Source organism: Salmo salar, chromosome ssa04, assembly GCF_905237065.1.
Source record: "Salmo salar chromosome ssa04, Ssal_v3.1, whole genome shotgun sequence".
In the NCBI taxonomy this organism is placed as follows: Eukaryota; Metazoa; Chordata; class Actinopteri; order Salmoniformes; family Salmonidae; genus Salmo; species Salmo salar.
In genome coordinates, this window is record NC_059445.1 from 38,359,664 (window position 1) to 38,378,503 (window position 18,840).

At 44.3% G+C, this 18,840-nt stretch overlaps 1 protein-coding gene and 1 pseudogene across 5 annotated transcripts; both read right to left on the reverse strand.

The window, feature by feature from the left end:
* Positions 1-1,597: 1,597 nt before the first annotated feature.
* Positions 1,598-5,832, reverse strand: LOC123742350 (retinal guanylyl cyclase 2-like; annotated as a pseudogene).
* A 1,212-nt stretch (positions 5,833-7,044) lies between these two features.
* Positions 7,045-18,636, reverse strand: si:ch73-362m14.2 (NHS-like protein 2). 5 transcript variants are annotated; one of them, XM_014195999.2, is made up of 6 exons: positions 18,493-18,604; positions 17,395-17,478; positions 16,805-16,954; positions 8,255-10,602; positions 7,933-8,071; positions 7,045-7,655 (listed from the first exon to the last, which is right to left on the reverse strand). In XM_014195999.2, the coding sequence occupies exons 4-6, from the start codon at positions 10,485-10,487 to the stop codon at positions 7,433-7,435; spliced, it is 2,595 nt and encodes an 864-aa protein (XP_014051474.2). In that variant the 5' UTR covers positions 10,488-10,602; positions 16,805-16,954; positions 17,395-17,478; positions 18,493-18,604; the 3' UTR covers positions 7,045-7,432. The 5 variants fall into 5 exon arrangements, with proteins under 5 accessions (XP_014051474.2, XP_014051475.2, XP_014051473.2 ...); XM_014196000.2 differs by having other exon boundaries at positions 17,389-17,478; XM_014195998.2 differs by lacking the exon at positions 17,395-17,478 and having other exon boundaries at positions 18,493-18,636.
* Positions 18,637-18,840: the final 204 nt, after the last annotated feature.

Sequence of the window (18,840 nt, forward strand, 5' to 3'; positions counted from 1 at the left end):
ATTGATACTGATCAATTACCTTCTTAGGAGAACTCACAGCACTGAGAGATTTCAAAATGAATTGTACTCCAAGCGTGCAGTGTTGTTTCCTCTAGCTAAAGGTGAGCACCGCTGCTGAGGGTAGATGGTGGTGATGTTGTTGTTGTTGATTATGGTGGTTTCGGGGTAGGTTAAGAGAAGCAACGAAAAATATATTCTCCTTTGTTATACCTCTGCACTCAGGTGTTTTCGCCATTTTGAAAGCGCTGAACGTTCCGGGGAAACCACAAACTTATTTATCTCTTATTTATCTCTCAATTTCAAAGTGTCTTGGAGCCAGTCATATTTTTGCAACAAATCAGCTTTACAAACTCAAGGGACAGTGCAAGATATCTGAGCAGAGTTTACACTTGTTTTGGCTCACAATGTTTTACCTACTCACTCTTCTGATGGCAGGATTTCATGCAAATTGTAATGAGGATAGTTTACGTGTAGGATTATACTGGCCTATTATGGGCCACGTTCCGTTCCAAACGTTGTTGAACGTTGCCATGAATAAAGCCGACATGATTACATGTCGGATACGGAGAGGCATGTTTGTTCTACATAACATGTTTTTATCTGAATGTTCCAAAACTTTGTGTGGTGCTGAACGCGCCCCTGGTACGGTCCCGTTCAGCCTTATGGGGGCAGTGTAGCGCATACTGGAGTTGAGACGAAAACATTGGAATCTTTAAATGCCCAGATTCTGATACTGTAATAGAATGTCACTTTGTCCACTGGACAATTGTTTCCAAATAAATATGTTTGATGCAAGTTTCCTTTATTCATCTACGTTGGCTTTTAGTGCATAGTTGCATCACAAGATACTGTACTTGCAGGGCCCACGCTCAAGCACGGTGTGACGAAACCAACCAAATGCAATTCCACTTCCATTTATTTGAGATGCAGATAATAATGGTAGGTAAAACACATGTTTTTAGCACCTCATGCGAATGACTATTTGGATATGGAAATATTTAAGACAGCTCAGAATGATCGGATACAACCGCATAGCAGATTCATGAAACATAGATCCAGTTTTATGTTGCAATACACTATCATATTTGTACATGTACAATCCTTATATGAACCCTTGTATGATTGTTTATTTGAGCACCGGAAAAGCACACATGCTCCCGAGATGCAAAGATTGTGCTCCCGCCCAACTGGGTCAAAACAATGTTTACGACCTCATGTAAAGAGTGTTTTCTTCCTTAAGTACCAGTGACTCATCTACTGTACTACATGCTGTCTGCTTCAGGAAAGGGAAAAATGGGGTGAGGGGCAGGTCAGAAATGTGATCCCTCTATGGCTCAGTAAATGTCATCCCATATGCTATTTATATCTCCTTCTCCAGAGACAAATTCCTCTTTGAAAAGCTCCTTATTAAGATTGCAGAATAATCTCTACAATATATTGTACTGCAGTATATCCAGTGATGTCATCTGCAATATATCCGGTGATGTCATCTGCAATATGTCCACCGATGCCAACCATTTCCATAGGAAGAGTTTTGGTTGGACAAAAGCCCTTGAGTGTCAAAATGGCAAATACAAGTGCAGAGAGTATGCCGTTTTCACTTGATGTTTCTCCTCATCCCCCGGAGTTGTTTCTTGTGTTTCGGGGATGATACCTCATCACATTGTCCTCCGTGTCCAAACTTGGTGCCAGAGTCCGTCACTGTCTGCACAGTCAAGATCCTCCTCACCGCTTCCTGCAGGAGATGCTTAAAGTCCTTCACTACTGTCCTCGTTCTGAAAGACAGCAAGCTGGATGTGGGACATCAGTCATCCATGAAGTCTGTGGCCTTTTCCCCTTGAACTGTCATTGCTGCGTCCTTAGCACAGACTCTAAAGAGCGAGTCCCACTTGCGGTCCATTTAAGTTTGAAAGAACATCATGTTAGTCAGCTGTTAGTAAGATCTTCAGTAGAAAAACAAATCCAGGAAGAGTAAAAAGGCAGTCGGTGTACATAATGTGTATCCCACTGAGAGAGTGCTCTAGCCATGTACACCTTGTAATGATATACATGTTTAATGCATAACTCTACTTCATTTATTCTTCTTGGCAAGTTGTTGTTCTGCTTTCCGCTTTTATCGGGCGATCTCCTCCATCTGCAAGCCATGAGCCATTTGTCTGAAACATATATGGGGTGGGGGTGTTGATTAAAGCAAATGCTGCACATGGGAACTATACACATGATGCGCTGCAGGTATCCACTTTAAGTTGTCATAGTAACTCGCTATGATCTGGTGGTTAAGTGCAGTTTGTATACAGTTCATGATGCATACAGTAGTTTGATACCTGCAGGAACACGGTCACTTGGACCACAGTTCCTGTTCCTGTATAGGTTGTTTTTGCACTCCTACCTGCCACCAGGATCTTTGCTGTGCTATGGCTCAAATGGATTTGGTATTCTGCAAACAACATGGTAGGGAAAATCCTATTTTGGGTGTGTGGGATGAAGCGATGGCTAAAACGCAGCTTAGAATTACTTCATCTTTTAGCCATATTGGGCTTTCTGGTGGCAGTTGAGAGGACTTACGCTTTCCTGTTGACTGAAACACACCACTTAGGGCCCTATTCAGTTGAAACTGGATAAACGTGTACATCCTAGACAGTTTTTTTTTTTTTGAGGGTGTGTGTGAGTGTTGTTGTTGTCTGTTAGTCATGGAGGCAGCTTCTGAGGTGAGTAATTTCTCAGTTTTCTGTTTCTCTATCTCCAGCTCTCTCTGATCAGCTTCTCCGTGTTAGAGGAGTACTGCTCCAGAATCCACAGCACAGAGTCTAGAATGTTGGTCTCCCTCCCTTTTTGTTAATGTTCTTAAACTGGGACAGCATAGTGGAGGAGGGTTACCGGTACTCACCTTCTGGATGATATTTGACAGACAGGAAGAGAGCATTGGGACCATGCGTGCAACAGACAACGTGTATGTACACATTCAAATGAAGCCTGAATCACTCACGCATATTAAACTAAACTGTTAAACCTGTTTTTGATTGTGTCGGGGGTTGTGATTGGATGAGTGATCCCTACCTTCAGCAGACAGGTCAAGCATATAGTAGGGAGTTGTTGCTGCTATTACCAGCTGTTAAAAAAATTGCAATATGTGGAAGGTACTGTACCTAATACAGTACTAGTGTCACACCCTGATTTGTTTCACATGTCCTTGTTATTGTTTCCACCCTCTCCAGGTGTCACTTATTTTCCCCAGTGTATTTATCCCTGTGTTTCCTGTCTCTCTATGCCAGTTTGTCTTGTATTTTTCCAAGTCAACCAGCATTTTCCCTGATCTCCTGCTTTTCGCTATTGACCCTTTTTCTAGTCCTCCCGGTTTTGACCCTAGCCTGTTTCTGGACTTTGTACCTGCCTGCCTTGACCACGAACTTGCCTGCCACTCAGTACCTCCTGGACTCTGATCTGGTTTTGACCTTTTGCCTGTCCACAACCATTCTCTTGCCTACTCCTTTTGGATTAATAAACATCTTAAACTCCAACCATCTGCCTCCTGTGTCTGCTGGGTCTCACCTTGTGTCATGATAACTAGAGTCCAATTGAGAGGAGAATCGTCAAAGGGATGCACAGGAAGACTATGATATGATGGAATGTATCCGCTCCTCCTGACCCTGAAACAGGACGATGAAGTGGAAACAAAAACATCATGTAGTAAACGTAGCATTTGCCTGATTTTAAAAAAGACCCCCTAGCTTCCTGAAGTTACCACAAACTATATCAACATTCCACCACCACACCCTGTTCTAATTCTCTGTTCCACTTTCCTCTAGAGAAAGATGTCTTCTCTATGAACAGATGGTGACCTTCTCTTCCTGTTTTGCTGGTGTGTGTGTGTGTGTGTGTGTGTGTGGGCGTGAGTGAGTGAGTGAGGGCAGTGTGTTAGTGTGTGTGTTCCTTTGTCTGTGTTTAACCCCCCCCCCCCTACCCTATGTGGTTTTGTATAATTTGCTGTGTTCTCTCCTCACCTCCTGTGCATAAGGTGCCTGGAATTAACCAGCAATTGGAGGTTGGGATGGGGCCCCGATGGGAAGTGGGTGCTACAGCCCAGAGACCTGACCATCCCAGGGTCTAGGTCCACACGGTGGGTGGGCAGCAGAGGCCAGGACTACCTATTGGTGACCAGCACCACATGCTCCAGTAGGCTGGCCCCAGAGCCATTGGTTCCCGACACGCTGGCGGAACCCATAGAAAGCTATGTTTCTGGAGTGGCGCACCAGTCACGCACATTCTGCATAGCGTTAGCCACGAAGAGGATAGAGCTGTAGACGGTACCAAACAGAGGGGGAATGTGGAAAAGGATTAAATTACATACTGATAATGTTACACAAATGCAAATATACAAAACCAGGGACACTCCAACGATTTGATTTAGCCCAAACTATGGCTATTCATGAAAAAACCCTTTAGCCCCAGTTCTCCTCAGAGTTCCTCTGAGTTCAAGGTGGCGGTCAAGACAGCGTTGCATGCTCTCCAGCTTGCCGTGGTTGATGAGGGCAGGGTAGTGCACGTCCTTGTAGAGCAGCGTGTCGTAGGGGATGAACACGAGGGACCGTCCGTCAGATGCATGTCCAGAGCAGTCTCCAACAGCAACTTCTGGTTACGCCCTCCAATCAGCACAGAGTACATGCTGAGGATCATCACTGATTTATAGAGAACACAAAACACAACCACACAATAGGTTAGTAGTAGTAGTAGTAGTAGTTGCGACACAGTAGTAGTTGTCTTTTTATACTGTCTCTGGTACTGATTGTAGTACTAATAGTTGTTAGTGGTGGACAAATAGTAGTTGTATTGAAAGAAAAACCACAATGAAAAACAGTACTCTTTTCTGCTCTCTGGACCCTAGTGAGAGCCAGTCGTATGCTAGCAGGGCCCTTGTCTGTGGATACCACGATGGTTACGCAGGGCACTGGCCACCTTGCTGACTGTGTCCACACACACACATCCTCAGCCGAGGAGATGATCCCTATGTGTGCTCAGCGGAAGTGTCTCACCAGGCTGAGTAGCACCGTGCGGGCAAAGGTAAGGTGCCTTACTTCAATCATCCAGCACATAGTTCACACAGACCCAAGAATAAAGAGGCTGCTTCACAGTAGCCAGGGTTGACAGGGACCAGGAAGGCATTAGCCTGTGACTAGAGGCCTAGGAAACCTTTGAGTGACTTGGATGTCTGGCAGTCCTCATCGATGATGACGTACTCGAAGGTGGCGCCCAGAGACGGTGAGGGGTTGTCGTTGATCGTCTCCACAGTTAGCCGCGCTGCAGTCTGAGGCAGGACCTTAGCAAACAAGATGGTCACATTTCCAAGGTCCCACTATCCCTGCCTTGAACACAGTAGATCAGGCCACATAGGACAAACAGACTGAGGGATGCCAGCAGGAACCACAGCAGCCAGGGTCCATGGGGAGGTATAAGGGAACTTGGCTTCTTTGAGGACTGGGGTTGTCAAATAGGTTGAGGCCACTCATGCAGTAAACTGTGAAGCTGGTAAAGCTGCCAGAGCATTGCAAAATGCCTCCTCCAGCAGATTCCACTATCCATCAAACACTGTCCTTCCCCCAAAAGGCCCGATGTCTTGTGAAATATAAAGTTATGACGACAGACATGGCTAGGTTTATTTGACGTAATTCTATAGGTTTATTTTCTCCAATGGGATGATTATTCATCATGTGTGGTGATAATCTAATCAAGGCAGACAGGGAGCACAGATTGAAAAAGCCCTCTGTCTGTCCCCATCGGCACCTGCCTAATAGTACTGTCACAATGACCTACCTGTCTAATCCTCAGTAGAACCATACTCAACCTGTCGTTCCAGTTCCAGGTGTAACAATTGTGATTCGAGAGAAAAACAAACTAAATTCACATTTTCAACCTTGCTTGTAAAATATCATAAATACCATATCATAAAATGATCCTTATGATATGTCGTGTGACATGAAAACGACCTCTTATTACGTATCCTTTTGAAAGACATTGTGAGACATCATTACGTATCCTTTTGAAAGACATTGTGAGACATCATTGCGTATCCTTTTGAAAGACATTGTGAGATATCACAACGCAGTCACACGTATTATTTGTTGGAATTAACCTGAAATTACATTTTCAACAAATTTCTAATTCTTTAAGAGAGACATCCGAGACCAGAAAGTGGACACGTCTTGTGTTATATAGGATAACTATACTACTGCTGCTACTACTACTACTACATTCCCCAAACATTTAAATATCATTCATTGATTTATAAGAGCAATGCAGCCCTCCTATCACCTGATGGGGTCAGAGGTCAAAGATGAGTAATATCTCACAATATATTGATACGCTGCTAGCCAACATTGATATACAAACTTGTATTTGGCAGGTGCACCATCATCCAGCCTCAGCTAAAACAAGTCCTCACCTTTTAGCACAAATTCTCCCCTTCTTGAACATTAAGGTCTCTTCAATCCAGGGATGTACCCACTCTAACACTGAACAGGAAAGCCATGTTGAAATTGAATCTTAGAGTGGACCTTAGTAGTGAGAGTGAAATACTAAACGCTAGTAATCCAGTCAGTCATATTGTATCAGGAGTGACACATTGAGGACCTAGGGCAAACTACCTGTGGATTATATATACAATTATAATATATATATATATTAAATCCCATCTATTTATCTCTAACACTCAGTAACACCCCTCATGCTCAGAGTCCCCATGCTTGGCTTGAATGTTTGGCAATCCCCACTTTTCAGTGACTAAGTTCTTGAATGACTTAAATTGCTCATTTTTCACAACCCTACCAGTTGACCCATTTTGAATGCAATGTAATTGTAACAGGGAAATATTGGGCGAAAACATTGGCCCTTAAACATATCTTGAATTGATATCAGTTCAATAACCCTGACGCCGGAGGAGTTACTCATCGATGAAAAGCCAGTCGATAAAACAGCAGTCACGTTTGTCCGAGTAAATAAGGGCATCCGGTTTGGGCAGCGGTGGGTTAGGTCAGACGCATACTAATGATCTGTCATAGACACACAAGCAGCTTTTGTTTTTATTTCTGAGCGATACATGACCAAAAGCACAAATGTTGGCAGCTCAAAAACAAATGGTGTATGCATCACACGTCAAGGCAAGAAAAAGGTGTTGACGTGATAGATTGTCTCAGCTCATAAGCAAAACACAGCTGGCCAACATGTTGTCATATTCACAGTTAGACCTCTGTATGCTGTATTGCCATCACAGAAACAAGTTGACGGTGTAGCACGTAAAGCAATCTAAACAATCACCTCCCCCAGTCCCCCCGTCCCAGTCCCCCCGTCCCTGATTGTCCACAATACTCTCATGCCCCATATTGAGTGATAAGTGTTTGCAACACATTGAGAAACATAAACATTGGAGTTGTTTGATGCTCTATGGCTGACCGACCAGTGGTTTGGTACTCTTCAGCAGTTCAGCGGCTGACAGTCTCTCCCCAGAGTTGGGTTTATTGCTCCTCCGCCTCTGCAGAAAAGCCATGAAGTTGTCATTTTTGGAGCTTGACTTCTGGACAACCCCCTGGATGCCTTTAATGGGGGATCCATAACCTTGCCTGCTGTCAGCTGTTTCTTTGCGACCCAGGAGTTTCTTCTTGGACCTTAAAAAAGGGAGACCGAAAGTAGCCAATTTAATACACTTGTGAAGAAGATGTATATTTTTTTTAAACAACCATAAGTTGAAAATAATTCTGACAACATATTTCTTTGTGAAGTGTGGTAATGTTTGGTTATTTGATGGATGGAATTATGTAACTAATTTAGTGTGCATGAAAGTGTACAGGGCCCATCTCTGTATCTCTTTTACTTACGCAATACGGGTAGTTTGTTTTGTGTGTCTGTCACAGTTCTATTTTGGGGAACAGTAAGTCTCATTACCTGTGTATGATGGTGAATAGGTCCTCAGTAGTTGACTGTGAGTTGTGCTCCAACGCTTCCTCCTCCTGCTCCCCAAGGCACAGTGTTCTCATCTGGGGCATTGCCCTCCTCTCTTCATAGTTCTCATCTAGGAAGAACCCTGTTGGAAAAATATAACACAGTATCATTTCCATTACTTCGTGCAAGAGCTAACTCTTAGTTTAAGAACTAACTCATGCCATCTACATATTATTTGTACATATTGATTTGATAGTAACAAACACAGATAGCATGCAGAGTTCAAAACAGTGCGAATGAGTTTCTCTTATAAAATGAAGAATACCATCTCTTATACTGTGATGGTTGAGATCTTGTCCAATAAAGTCTTTGTCTCGGTATGCACTGGCAGGAGACTGGTATGCACAGGCAGGAGACTGGTATGCACTGGCAGGAGACTGGTATGCACTGGCAGGAGACTGGTAATCACTTGCAGGAGACTGGTATGCAGTGGCAGGAGACTGGTATGCAGTGGCAGGAGACTGGTATGCAGTGGCAGGAGACTGGTATACAGTGGCAGGAGACTGGTATACAGTGGCAGGAGACTGGTATACAGTGGCAGGAGACTGGTATGCACTGGCAGGAGACTGGTATGCAGTGGCAGGAGACTGGTATGCAGTGGCAGGAGACTGGTAAGCACCACTGGGCCCAGACCAGACATGGCTCCTATTACTCTTTTGTCCCAGTGAGCTGATGGAGGACATGAAGAGGACATCCGGTTTCTTTGCGACTGGAGGGGGAACCATCTTCTTCTTCCTATCCAGTTCAGCTAGGAGAAATGAGGTCCTGGTGGGAGAGGTCCTTCTCACATCCCTGGTCTCTGAATGGCAGGAGGCGGGTGGTGGGTGGGGGTCAATCACATCATACTGTTGCCTGTCTACAGCTTGCTGCCTCTCAACCATAACCCCATCACTGGCAACACGAGGAAGCTGATGCAACCTTTTAGGTTTTGGTCTCCTTTCCACCATATACATGTCCCCCTGGCTCTCTCTTGGTGAGGCTGGAATGGTCTCTGAGAAATGAGTAGAGACTGAGGAAGACTTTACCAAATGTATCGGTGGCCATTTGTGTCCAGGTGGCTTAGCAGCAACAGGTGGTTTAGCTTTAGGACTGTGGTGGACCAGTGGGCAGCTCACCAGCTCCTGTTCCAGCTCCTCTTCCCTGATGACTTCAGGTGAGCCCTCCAGGCCTTTGTCAGAGTCTGAGCTGCTGACGGAACGCAAACGCACATTGCTGAGCTCCTCCTGGGTCACCACAGGCATCACCATCATGCTGGAGCTCAGCCTCTGTCTGGGTCTGGTGGTGCCAGACGACCCAGAGGACTCTGAGTGGCGCCGGGTGGCTTTGGGTTTGATCGCCGCCGGGTCTGGGAGAGGGACGACCCCTGGCAACTCCAGGGATAGCCGCATCCTGCTGGTCCTGGCAATGGGGGAGGTGGGCGAGGTGGAGGACTTGGGGCGCATCCTGCAGCCCAAGGGGGAGGGTCCCGTGATGGCAGATGTGAGGACAGGAGGGGGATGAGTCTCACACTGAGAGCTGGACTGGCCACTGGAGGGAGAGACTGAGGCAGGTTGTTGGAAGGGGGACTGCTTACAAGTTAGAGACTGTGGGCGTTGCAAGGGGGGAAGGGGTCTGACTGATTCTGACCTGCTGGAGGCTTTTCTTCCCTCATTTACAGTAATACCCATAGCAGGACCTGAGCTTGGCATGAGACAGCAGGGCTCAGTAGACCTTACTTCACGTAGCTGCCCATTGTCGTTGACTGGTGGCCCAATCCGGGCCTGTACAGGCTGAGCAGGGGACTGCTCCAGGCCCAGCTCCTCCTCTGTCCTCGGTGTGGAGATGAGGATGAGGTCAGGCAGGAAGGAGTCATGGGGGGCAGGGTCCCTGTCGATATAAAGGCTCTTAGTCCTGTTGTCTCTGAGCTTGGTGGCAGGTTCTCTCCTGAGGGATACGCTACGGGTTGGCGGCGCCGGCCTCCTCTTTGTCTTCCTCAGGATGATGCTGCGGGACCGCGACCGTGGGCCACCGTGATCAGGGGAGACGTCTGGGCTCAACTGGGAGGCGTCGCCTCTGCTTGTGTCCTCTGAGCCGTTGTCAGGGCATAGGTGGACGTAGCTGTCACATCTGCGTCTGGGAGGGACTGGGTGTGAGGCAGTGGCTGCGGAGGAGGAGCGTCCGCGAAACCCAGGGTTGTATGCTGGCAGGACCGTCTCCTCATTTTGAATGGGGATGACTATATTACACTCCTTTTCACCTTTTCTACTGGCAGTGTTGGCAGTGGCAGAGAACCCAGAGGATGTTGAGACGTGGGGGCCAATCTGCTGGGACTGGGAGGTCACAGGGGCTTCTGAAGGGTGACATATGTTGGCAGCATGTTGACACGGGGACTTTACCACGTCAGGGCAAGGGGACGTCACTGTTGGTCGGCATGATGGGGCGTCCCAGTTAGGGGTGAAGGTGGAGCCTTTGGGCCCCTTCCAGGGTTGACTGGTACACATCAGGGCCCTGTGCTCCATGGAATCAGAGACAGGCCTGAGAGACCGGGCAGATCACAGGCTGATTGGCTGAGCAGAGATGGATCCTTGGTGAGATGGCTCCTCTTTAGAGAACAGGGTTTCACTATTCATTCAGCTGGATGAGAAGAGAGAAGAAACAAGTTGTGTGAGTGCGAGCATAGTGGGGTGTTCATCTTGGTTTCATAAATAAAACCAATATATGCTATTCTGCCTTTTGTTCATTTCCCTTTTGAATTAAGACATAATCTATTGAGTACAAGGATGTAGAGAGATAGTGAGAGTAGGAGAGGGGCGAGAGAGAGCTGTGGCTGGGAAGAAGGAAGGACGTCAGAAAATGTCTGCTTATCTTGGTCTTGTGCCTGATAAAGAAAGAGTGGGTGTTTGCCATGGCAACTGCTACCTGTTCATCCATAGTCAGAGCACAAAAACACTCCCAGATGAGATCTATACTGCGTGATGTCTGGTTTCTTACCATTTACACTGCATTGGATGAACAAGATGTGCAAAAGCTAATCCAGTAATCATGCCAACAACAACAAAAAAAGCCATGGCCATTGATCAAAGGGAAAGAGTGTGTTAAAAAAAAAAACATACATTTTGATTGAGGGAGATTGACAAGCTCTATTACGAAGACCACCCAGTTTTATATTGAACAGGAATAAAGAGATGGTAGGAGCAGTGCAGTAATAGTTTCAAGGCTAGTATGATGAATGTTGCTTTGAGATCTACACATTCAACAATGGAGTACTTGATAACAAGCCTCAGCACAGTCAGACAGAGTGTGGATAAAGTTAGCTAATGAAGATGGTCAATGCTGTTTCACGGGGGAAAATGATCATCTGTTATTGTTGGAGGGTGCACCTTCTTTTGGGACAATTAGTAGGGTAAAGACTGTTGTGTACAGATGCTCTTGGAATCCCCCCTCTTTCATTGCTGGACTAAACCTTAATTCCTTTCAGTCCAAAATCCCTTTTCCCTTCCATTTTCATTTCCATTCCGTCACCTGCTTTCTCCCTTGACAACTCTCTGAACAACATACTGTTTAGGAAAAACTAGACTTAACACTTTCTTTCTTGTAAATGCTAAGTGGGTTATGATGGATTCAAGAGAACGTTTTGGCATGGGTCAGTTGCCATTGGGTAAATCCATTTGAATTGATTCACTTATTCACAGCACCCCTTTTGATTTGAATGAAACCTTCCGTACATATTTGCCCATTGTAGAAGTGCTCAGAAAGTGACTTTTTGAACCTGAATGCCAAAACATTCAGGAGATAAAGGTGCTTCAATTTGACCCATTTTGCATACCCTACCATACCATGAGACATCCATGTCTTCACCCAGGCTGTATCATAACCGGCAGTGATTGTGAGTCCCATAGGGCGGCGCACAATTGGCCCAAAGGTTAAATAAATAAAAAATTTAAATAAAAATGAATCACTGGAAAAGATGAACGGTTGTCAAACTATTTTATCATTTCTGTATGAACTTTCTTTTTGCCTTTAATGTCAACTATGTAAAAACATGTTAACTCTTGATTTTTGTCTTCATATTCACATATGCTTAGACCATATTTTACATCATCTGAGGTATTTGTGATGTGCCCGCCATCTGTTGAGACACAGCATGCTCTTGAATACAGGGTGAGTGTCATGTTTTGACTGATAATGGGAATACAATTGAAATGTATACTTTCAAATGGTACCACAAAGATGGTTGAAGGTCCACACATCAGAGAATAATGATTTGAATGGGAATATCTGTTGTTTTAAGTTCTATTGTCAATCCAGCATAGGAAACCTATTGAAACATACAAATATAGATAACAGAATAAACATGACCATTTAAGTTGACATTCGACGGTGGGTGGACTGGCGGTCATCTTTGTGGTAGTAACTAGAAGTTACAATTTCATTTACATTTCAATGGTGTACCAGCTAAATTGCAGTGGTCTGAAGGGATAGGTCCATTCTATGAATTCTATATCTATGATTGAAATGACAGCCACACTGTTTTCAAGAGCATGTTGTGTCTCAACCGATGGCTGGCACCACACAAAACCTCATATGATGTGAAATGGGGTCTAAGATACAGCATATGCAAATATGAAGATTTTTGATTTATTTTTCGGTTTATGTGTTTTTAGATCGTTGACGTTAAAGGTTTCAAAATGACAATTTCATTTTTTTGTCAAGGAATAATAAAAGAGTTTGACAGCACTGTTTGTAAGCTTTTAATCCAATGACTCCAACCAACCATTAATCTGACATGCAGATAAATGTTAGTCAGAAAAAATGAAAAACGGGGTCTTTTGACTGATTGGGTTAAATTGTATCAATCTCACCCGTTTATCTTTTCCAGTGATGAAAACATGGATGTTTCATGGTATGGTGGGGTATACAAAATAGATCAACTTTGAGCACCTTTATCTCCTGAATGTTTTGGCATTCAGGTTCAAAAAGTCACTTTCTGACCACTTCTTCCATGGGCAAGAGGTATGATGTCAAAAAGTGATTGAATTCAAATGGAATTACCCCATTTAGATATATTGGAGATAGGATCAGTCCCATTACCTTTCCGCTAACTAAACAGATAGATAGATATAAACACAGCATGCAAACATTTTAAAAGATTTTACTGAGTTACAGTTCAGATAAGGAATCAGTCAGGGCAGGAGTGCAGCCATGAGTGGGCCTGGGAGGGCATAGGCCCACCCACTTGGCAGCCAGGCCCACCCACTGGGGAGCCAGGCACAGCCAATCGGAATGAGTTTTCCCCCACAAAAGGTCTTTATTACAGACAGAAATACTCCTCAATAATTGATTGGACATGATTTGGAAAGGCACACACCTGTCTATGTAAGGTCCAACAGTTGACAGTGCATGCCAGAGCAAAAACCAAGCCATCAGGTCGAAGGAATTGTCCGTAGAGCTCCGAGACAGGATTGTGTCGAGGCAGAGATCTGGGGAAGGGACCAAAAAATGTCTGCAGCAGTGAAGGTCCCCAAGAATACAGTGGCCTCTATCATTCTTAAATGGAAGAAGTTTAGAACCACCAAGACTCTTCCTAGAGCTGGCCGACCAGCCAAACTGAGCAAACAGGGGAGAAGGGCCTTGGTCAGGGAGGTGACCAAGAAACCGATGGTCACTCTGACAGAGCTCCAGAGTTCCTCTGTGGAGGTGGTAGAACATTCCAGAAGAACAACCATCTCTGCAGCACTCCACCAATCAGGCCTTTATGGTTGAGTGCCCAGACGGAATCCACTCCTCTGTAAAAGGCACATGACAGCCCGCTTGGAGTTTGCCAAAAGGCACCTAAAGGACTCTGACCATGAGAAACAAGATGCTCTGGTCTGATAAAACCAAGATTGAACTCTTTGGCCTGAATGTCAAGCGCCACGTATGGAAGAAACCAGGCACCGCTCATAACCTGGCCAATACCATCCCTACGGTGAAGCATGGTGATGGCAGCATCATGCTGTGTGGATGTTTTTCAGCTGCAGGGACTGGGAGACCAGTCAGGATCGAGGGAAAGATAAACAGAACAAAGTACAGAGAGATTTTTGATGAAAACCTGCTCCAGAGCGCTCAGGACCTCAGACCAGGGAGAAGGTTCACCTTCCAACAGGACAAGGACCCTAGGCACACAGCCAAGACAACACAGGAGTGGTTTCGGGACAAATTTCTGAATGTCCTTGAGTCGCCCAACCAGAGCCTGCACTTGAACCCGATCGAACATCTCTGGAGAGACCTGAAAATAGCTGTGCAGCGATGCTCCCCATCCAATCTGACAGAACTTGAGCTGATCTGCAGAGAAGAATTGGAGAATACTTCCCAAATACAGGTGTGCCAAGCTTGTAGCATCATACCCAATAAGACTCAAGGCTGTAATCGCTACCAAAGGTGCTTCAGCAAAGTACTGAGTAAAGGGCCTGAATACTTATGTAAATGTAATATTTAAGTTTTTTATTTGTAATAAATTTGCTAATATTTCTAAAAACCTGTTTTTGCTTCGTCATCATGGGGTATAGTGTGTAATTTGATGAGGGGATTTTTTTTTAGCAAAAGGGGTCTGAATACTTTCCGAATGCACTGTGTGTGTGTGTGTATACATACATACATACATACATACATACATACATACATACATACATACATACATACATACATACATACATACATACATACAGTACCAGTCAAAAGTTTGGACACACCTACTCATTCCAAGGTTTTTCTTTATTTTTACTATTTTCTACATTGTAGAATAATAGTGAAGAGAAAACTATGAAATAACACATCGAATCATGTAATAACCAAAAAAGTGTTAAACAAATCAAAATAGATTTTATATTTCAGATTCTTCAAAGTAGCCACCCATTGCCTTGATGACAGCTTTGCACACTCATGGCATTCTCTCAACCAGATTCATGTGGCATTCACCTGGAATGCATTTCAATTAACACGTGTACCTTGTTAAGTGTTAATTTGTGGAATTTCTTTCCATCTTAATGCGTTTTAGCCAATCAGCTGTGTTGTGACAAGGTAGGGGTGGTATACAGAAGATAGCCTATTTGGTAAAAGACCAAGTCCATATTATGGCAGGAACAGCTCAAATAAGCAAAGAGAAACGACAGTCCATCATTACTTTAAGACATGAAGGTCAGTCAATTAAGGAAAATGTCAACTTTAAAAGTTTCTTAAAGTGCAGTCGCAAAAACCCTCAAGCGCTGTGATGAAACTGGCTCTCATGAGGACCACCACAGGAAAGGAAGACCCAGAGTTACCTCTGCTGCAGAGGATAAGTTCATTCGAGTTACCAGCCTCAGAAATTGCAGCCCAAATAAATTATTTACTGAATTCAAGTAACAGACACATCTCAACATCAACTGTTCAGAGGAGACTGCGTAAATCAGGCCTTCATGGTCCAATTGCTGCAAAGAAACCACTACTAAAGGACACCAATAATAAGAAGAGACTTGCTTGGGCCAAGAAACATGATCAATGGACATTAGACCGGTGGAAATCTGTCCTTTGGTCTGATGAGTCCAAATTTGAGATTTTTAGTTCCAACCACTGTGTATTTTTGAGGTGAACGGATGATCTTCGCATGTGTGGTTCCCACCGTGAAACATGGAGGAGGAGGTGTGATGGTGTGGGGGTGCTTTTCTGGTGACACTGTCTGTGATTTATTTAGAATTCAAGGCACACTTAACCAGCATGGCTACCACAGTATTCTGCAGCGATACGCCATCCCATCTGGTTTGCACTTTGTGGGACTATCATTTGTTTTTCAACAGGACAATGACCCAACACATCTCCAGGCTGTGTAAGGGCTATTTGACCAAGAAGGAGAGTTATGGAGTGCTGCATAAGATGACCTGGCCTCCACAATCACCCAACCTCAACCCAATTGAGGTGGTTTGGAATGAGTTGGACTGCAAGGTGAAAGAAAAGCAGCCAACAAGTGCTCAGCATATGTGGGGACTCCTTCAAGACTGTTGGAAAGCATTCCAGGTGAAGCTGGTTGAGATAATACCAAGAGTATGCAAAGCCGTCATCAAGGCAAAGGGTGACTACTTTGAAGAATCTCAATGTATTTTGATTTGTTTAACACTTTTTTTGTTGTTGGTTACTACATGAGTCCATATGTGCTATTTCATAGTTTTGATGTCTTCACTATTATTCTACAATCTAGAAAATAGTACAAATTAAGAAAAACCCTTGAATGAGTAGGTGTGTCCAAACTTTTGACTGGTACTGTACATACATACATTCATACATACATACATACATACATACATACATACATGTACACACACAAAAGCCCATAAACACACACATGCATGCACACATTCATGCACACACGTTTGCACATGCAGATGCACACACTCACACATGCATACATGCACCCACATATGCCTGCACATTGCACACGCACACACAACCTCTCACAACACACACACACAATAACAACAACGCTTAAAATAGAGGGCTTTCTGACATAATCATGTCCATGTTTTACCTTTCCAGATAGATGAGAGCGAGATGGAGATAGCGAGAGAGACGTGTACACACTGTAGATAGAGAGAGACCCTCGACTTCCTTGAATAAATACATACTAATTTGAACAATAAACATGCCATTATTTCACATAAACCACACAAGCTCTGTCTGCATGTCTACATACATGAAGTCAAAATGGATCTTTGACAGAACGAACGGACAGCAGTGGCATACCGTCATCTCGACCTTCCTGTAAAATAGAGCCTGATTAACGTGTCCATAAACCCTTCCAAACCCCTGTGTTGTCCCCTCCTACCTTACAGCTTGCTTCAGGAGATAGAGCTGTGGCTTCCGATGCCGCACTCAAACATCCACTCTACAGTCTGTACCTATGGCCCAATGCATTCACATGCTGTTGCCATGACAATTGGAAGTGGGCTGCTGCTTGCTCTGAGTTCGTCGGATGCTGAGAGAGGGAGAGGGAGAGGGAGAGGTAGAAAGACAGCCAGAGGAGAACAGAGGATGCACATCAAAATTGTTTTCTGATGGCGTGTGGAGCACATTTGCCTCTAAGGGACAAGAAGGGTGTTGAACAGTTTCAAAGAGGCTGGGACATCAAAATAGTTCCGTGGACTCAAGACAACTGCAGCATGACAAGAATTGACATAACAGACTTAACATGACTTGATATTCCTGGTATGCCTTGGTTGGTTTACACTGAGGAGTATAGATTATGTATGTCCGTTTCTACTTCACAACCATGCAATGTACAGTACTGGATTTGCAAGTCATTCCCAGCTGTTTTGCTAAATTGACTTTGCCAGATGGAAATGTTCAACTCCATCGACGTTTGATGTAAATAAAAGCATGAAAGCTTGAGACACTTCAACGTCAACTTACAATCACCTCAGTGTTTTTTTTTATCTCAATGGGTGTGTTCAGAAGTTCATGTCATGAGTGGCTGCTCGCTCAGGAACATCCCTTCAGATGCTGTTTAAAGATAAACCATGTTTATGTTCTTATCAGGGTTTTTAACAATCAACAAGTGCCATGCCATACAGTCAAATACAACTAAATTACTGATGCATGATGTAGCAGGTGTTGACAGTAACAACTGAGGCGAAAGAGGACAGAGATGAGAAAGATAAACTGGGTCCGATCTCTTCTGCTAATGACAGTCCACCCTTTTGTACTAATGGCGGGAGAGCTGTTAACCAACGTTTCACAACTTCTGGGAAACGTCCTCTGCACATACGTTTTTCTGCTAACTGAACAGTTCAACACATACATTGCCTGTGTAGTCTGACGACTCACACAAAATGATTCAGCTGATCGTTCGTTTTTTTCATTGAGGAGAAGAGACTAACGTCCATGGGCGGGGTGTAACGTTTGGCCGGAGCTTGGAGTCTGGGTAGCCAGGCAAAGACTATTCTGTGATACACATATAAATAGAGCATTGTGAGGCCTTCATGACCTTGGTGGGAATACTGGGTTTATGACTGTGCTAATCAGAGCAAGAAAAGTAGACACGTTACAATACAACAGACAATTCATGCACTCTAACCTTACCGAGACAGCTTTGCTGTGCCAATTGTTTCTTGATCAGTCAATGTGAATCCTTCAAATGAAAAGGCTGGGGTTTATTCAAGCAAGCTTTGCTTCTTTCCCAAGAGTAAACTTAGATGGTGCATGAACATCCAATTTCTTCCTTTTTAATACCATGCCGACATGACCTACTAAATTGTATTTCAGTGCACTGAATCTTTATTGATTTTCTGCATTATATTTAAGAAAAGTAAAAGTAACCAAGGAATCATTGTACTTTTGAAATACTTGAACTTGCTACAGGTCATCTTCATGCCATGAGCCTTAGCTGATCATAAAGAGCTCAAACTGAAAGTTTATTGAATGGCCTTCAATTCACCATTCCATACTGATGTTATCAATTGAACCCTGCAACCCTGGTAGACCAAGCCTTTATATTATAAAAACCAAATCACATACCTTTTTACCTGCAGGAAAGGAGCTCACAATCCGCATACTCAAGCTGCTGAATGAGATGGTGAGGTGTCTCTCTAGACCTGGCTGTAACACCCACTCTTGTCACATATGCCCCAATATGACCCAATGTTCCTCAAATGTAACTTCTAAGTCAGCCCCTCCCTTAGAATACAGGAAGTGGCTGTGTACCAGGCGTTGTGACAGGAAACCAGAGCAGGGGAGTGATTAGGGCTGGGGCTCGATGATCAGGGTCAAGGGTTCAGTGAAGGGTGAGAACCATCGAATGTACACCACATCCCTTGCTTCCTTACAGGCAGAGATCATGCTCCCACACCTTACTGAAGTTGATTG

Bases quoted from the DNA above. Each gene is read 5' to 3' on its own strand.
- si:ch73-362m14.2 (XM_014195998.2), bottom strand. From the start codon at position 10,487: ATGGAGCACAGGGCCCTGATGTGTACCAGTCAACCCTGGAAGGGGCCC. The intron at 8,072-8,254 runs GTATTCTTCATT...TTTTTCCAACAG, and splicing joins CCATCACAGTATAAGAGATG to GGTTCTTCCTAGATGAGAAC. The intron at 7,656-7,932 runs GTAATGAGACTT...CCCTTTTTTAAG, and splicing joins CTATTCACCATCATACACAG to GTCCAAGAAGAAACTCCTGG.